Genomic DNA, 3,534 nt, shown 5'->3' with positions numbered 1-3,534 from the left:
CAGCTCTGCTTTGTTTACAGCGGTAACCAAGAAAACAGTATTATTGCTGTTCTTAAGCGCCACCTGCTGGCAGAGAGTGAATCTGCATCTCATTCAGCTCATCTGCTGTTTCATTCAGATATGCTTTATGTAGTATAGTTTTTTGCTTCAGACTAAGTCTAATTTAGATTAAAAACTTGCTCATGCTGCATCTTTGTTTGGATCATGATTAAAATGCAGTGGTTTCCTCTAATTTTAAATGGAAAGAGCACAGACAACACCTTAGTTTGTTTATATGAAGATATTTATTTTATTTGTGTAACTTGCTTATTTGATTTGGGGTTTGTTTTAAAATGTCAATTCAGTTTTGTTATATTTCACTTTCACAAAGAAACGTGCAACAATAGCCTAATAAAACGACACCTTCTCATTTGCTATTTTCAGCCAAATAATGTTGGTTGCCTAACATTGGGTGCATCCCTAGTGTGAACCACAGTGATAACTGATCATGCGTGTGTGTGCGTTTGATCTTCAGTAACAGCTGGCCTTGAGTGATCAGACGGTAACAGCAGCGTTAGTAATGCAGGATGATTGTGAGCTGCTCATGTGATTGTGCAGGTGCGCTGCGCTTCATGAGGAGAATCATCGGCCTGAAGGACGAGTATTACAACCGCTACATCGTGAAAGGAAACCTGTTCGAGCCGGTCATCAATGCGCTGCTGGACAACGGCACCAGATACAACCTGCTGAACTCGGCCATCATCGAGCTCTTCGAGTTCATCAGAGTGGTGAGTGCAGTCTCCTCTGACCCGCTAGGACTGCGAATCCAAAATCACTTCCAATTCCAGAATGGGATACTTAAGGTCAGGAACCGGACACTTGTTGTGAAATTTAAATTTAAATTCCACCTCTCAATTCCAGTGTGCGCATCTTTTATTTTTAGGTGGTGGAAAGGAGCTGTTAAAAATGTATTTGTCTTGGGATCATTCATTCAAAAACACGCATTCATCCAGTAATGAAACGAGTAAATGTTGAGTGAGCCATTAGCTGCGTCCCAAATGACGCACTATGCACTTGGTACTTATGCACTATGTACTCAACCATGGTGTGTATGAATTATATAAGGTTATTCTGTCATTCATAAACGAGTCTGATAGCCCCTCCCCTTCACTACGTAATTAAAGCTGCGACAGTTGAGTGCATGAAGTGTCCAACATTCCACACTTCGTTTGTTCGGTTATTTAAGTGCATCATCCGGGTATTTAAAGTGCACTTTTTCTTTGTGAAATGTTCAGTGTGAACGCACTACTCGCACTATTTATATTACAAAACGTCATAGAATAGTGCATAAGTACGCGATTTGGGACACACCAATTAAATCATTCCATGAGATTTAGTTTACTTCTCTACACAGAGTACACAGAGGGAGAATAACAGAAATAGAGGAAGAGAGTACGGTTCACTGCGGTTATGTGATTATGTCGTGTTAGATAGCATCGCTTTATAAGTACTGTACCTTAATGTAAATGATTCACCAGGGCTTTTGTTAAAGAGTCAAAGCAGCAGTAAAGATAACACTTGTAACGTCATTTACAGTTATAAACTGGCTGTTTGTTAAGCTCTCCGGGAGTCTGAAGTAGATGTTAGTCTGAGAGAACATCAGCAAACACAGAGACACTGAGGGAAATAACGCTGACAGCTGCGTGTGAAGAGCTGTAGCAGCGCAGACTAACGGCTGAACTCCATCAATAGATCAATAACTTCCTCTGGTCCTCAGCACTTCCTGTAACGGCCAGCGGACCGAGGGGAAGCTGGATAAGTGCTTTACTCACAGCTCCTGCCGCAGGCGTCTGATCCTGGCTTTAGCATCGGCCAGCTCCACCGACAGATGCTGCACGCTCTCCGTGCGTCTCATGCTCGACTCACCGGGCGATGGAGCGGAGTGCAGAGAGCTGAGCCCACTGTCCCTCTCCAGAGTCCTGCTCCGCCCCTCTGACTCCATCAGGCCTCTGATTGGCTGTTCAGTCTGTCACTCAGGAACACAGAACACAAAGTGCATCCAAATTCACATACTTATTAGGGTTGCACGATATTGGAAAAAACTCACATTGCAATATTTTATTTTTCTGCAATATATATTGCGATATGAAAAAAAAAATCACCTTCACCACATGACTTGAATAGTTTAGTTGGAAAAAATAATCAATGATTGAGGTGATTTTGTAGGCGAGTAAATCATCATAGGAAATAAACTAATTACAAGCATAGATAAATAACAGAACAAAGATACAAATGAAATAAGCAGTGCTTTATATTTTTCTGGTAAGTATAGCAGTATTTAGGTACAGAAATTGAATAATCAAATGTAAAATAAGACTGCATAGTCTTCACTGTATAAATTAAATTAACACATCTGTGTTATATTTTTCTTTGTGTTTTGTTGTTTGATTACCGTTCATGACAGAGAAAGCAACAGGAACATTAAACTGTTGTGAACCAATATACTGTTACACATCCATTTTCTTTCTCAATTTTTTACCCTCACCTAAGCCATAAGCAACTGTGTTTACAAGGATACTTGCAGAGTACAGTATTTCAGGCACAAAGAGACGCAGAAGGGAACAGAAATCATTGTTCCCGTGCATCTGCGTGGCTCACACTGTGTCTACACCAGACGCGAGCGGCACGGTGCGACGCGACAAAATACAATAGAGCCCATTTTAATCAGTGATGCTGTGTGACTGACTACACTGGATGCGGTGCGGCACGACAAATCCCCGACAGTAAACTGATGCTCGTTCTACTTATGATGTACTGACACAAAGTTCAAATGATATGTAACGGTCGCTTTGTCGCGTCCAGTGTAGACAGACTTTGGGGCCGTTCACATGGCGTGCCTAAAAACGTGTGGAAAACACCAGCCGTGCAGCTTTCTCCTTCTTTCCAAAGAGCTCGGGAGCTTGCGCGTTCGTGGCGTCTGCCGTTGCTAAGCGACTGTGACCTGCGCTCTCCGCGACGATGCGGAAGTTTCAACAAAGGATAAATGGATTTCCAGCACTGAAAATCCCTTGCAGTAGCTCTGCTACTAAATGTATTTAAAATGGGTATCTCTGTACAGCTGTCGCGTCCAGTGTAGACACCGTGTCTGTGTGTGAGCAAAGAAAACAATCAGTATAAATATAACAATTAGTATACTAAACATCGCACATCCTGCGATGTGACTATCGCGGATGCGCACATTGCGATATCGATGTTGAAACGATATATCGTGCAGCCCTAGTGTGTGTGCACGTGTGTGAGATGTGTGTGTGTGTGTGTGTGTGAGAGTGTGTGTGTGTGTGATTGTGAGAGTGTGTGTGTGTGTGTGTGATTGTGAGAGTGAGTGTGTGATTGTGAGAGTGTGTGTGTGTGTATGATTGTGTGTGTGATTGTGTGAGTGTGTGTGTGTAAGAGTGTGTGTGTGTGTCTGATTGTGAGAGTGTGTGTGTGTGTGTAAGAGTGTGTGTGTGTGTGAGTGTGTGTATGTGTGTGTGTGTGTGTGTGTGTGAGTGTGTG

At 42.5% G+C, this 3,534-nt stretch overlaps 1 protein-coding gene across 1 annotated transcript in view; it reads right to left on the bottom strand.

The window, feature by feature from the left end:
* Positions 1–1,807: 1,807 nt before the first annotated feature.
* Positions 1,808–3,534, bottom strand: part of LOC107570314 (girdin-like) — an 11,099-nt gene continuing 9,372 nt past the window's right edge. The window contains exon 4 of the mRNA XM_016256532.1: positions 1,808–2,005. Within this exon, the coding sequence (XP_016112018.1) occupies positions 1,808–2,005 (198 nt within the window). The remainder of the gene's footprint in view (positions 2,006–3,534) is intronic.

Source organism: Sinocyclocheilus grahami, unplaced genomic scaffold (assembly GCF_001515645.1).
Source record: "Sinocyclocheilus grahami isolate Dianchi unplaced genomic scaffold, SAMN03320097.WGS_v1.1 scaffold1440.1, whole genome shotgun sequence".
Classification (NCBI taxonomy): Eukaryota; Metazoa; Chordata; class Actinopteri; order Cypriniformes; family Cyprinidae; genus Sinocyclocheilus; species Sinocyclocheilus grahami.
This window is presented reverse-complemented; position numbering and strand designations above follow the sequence as displayed.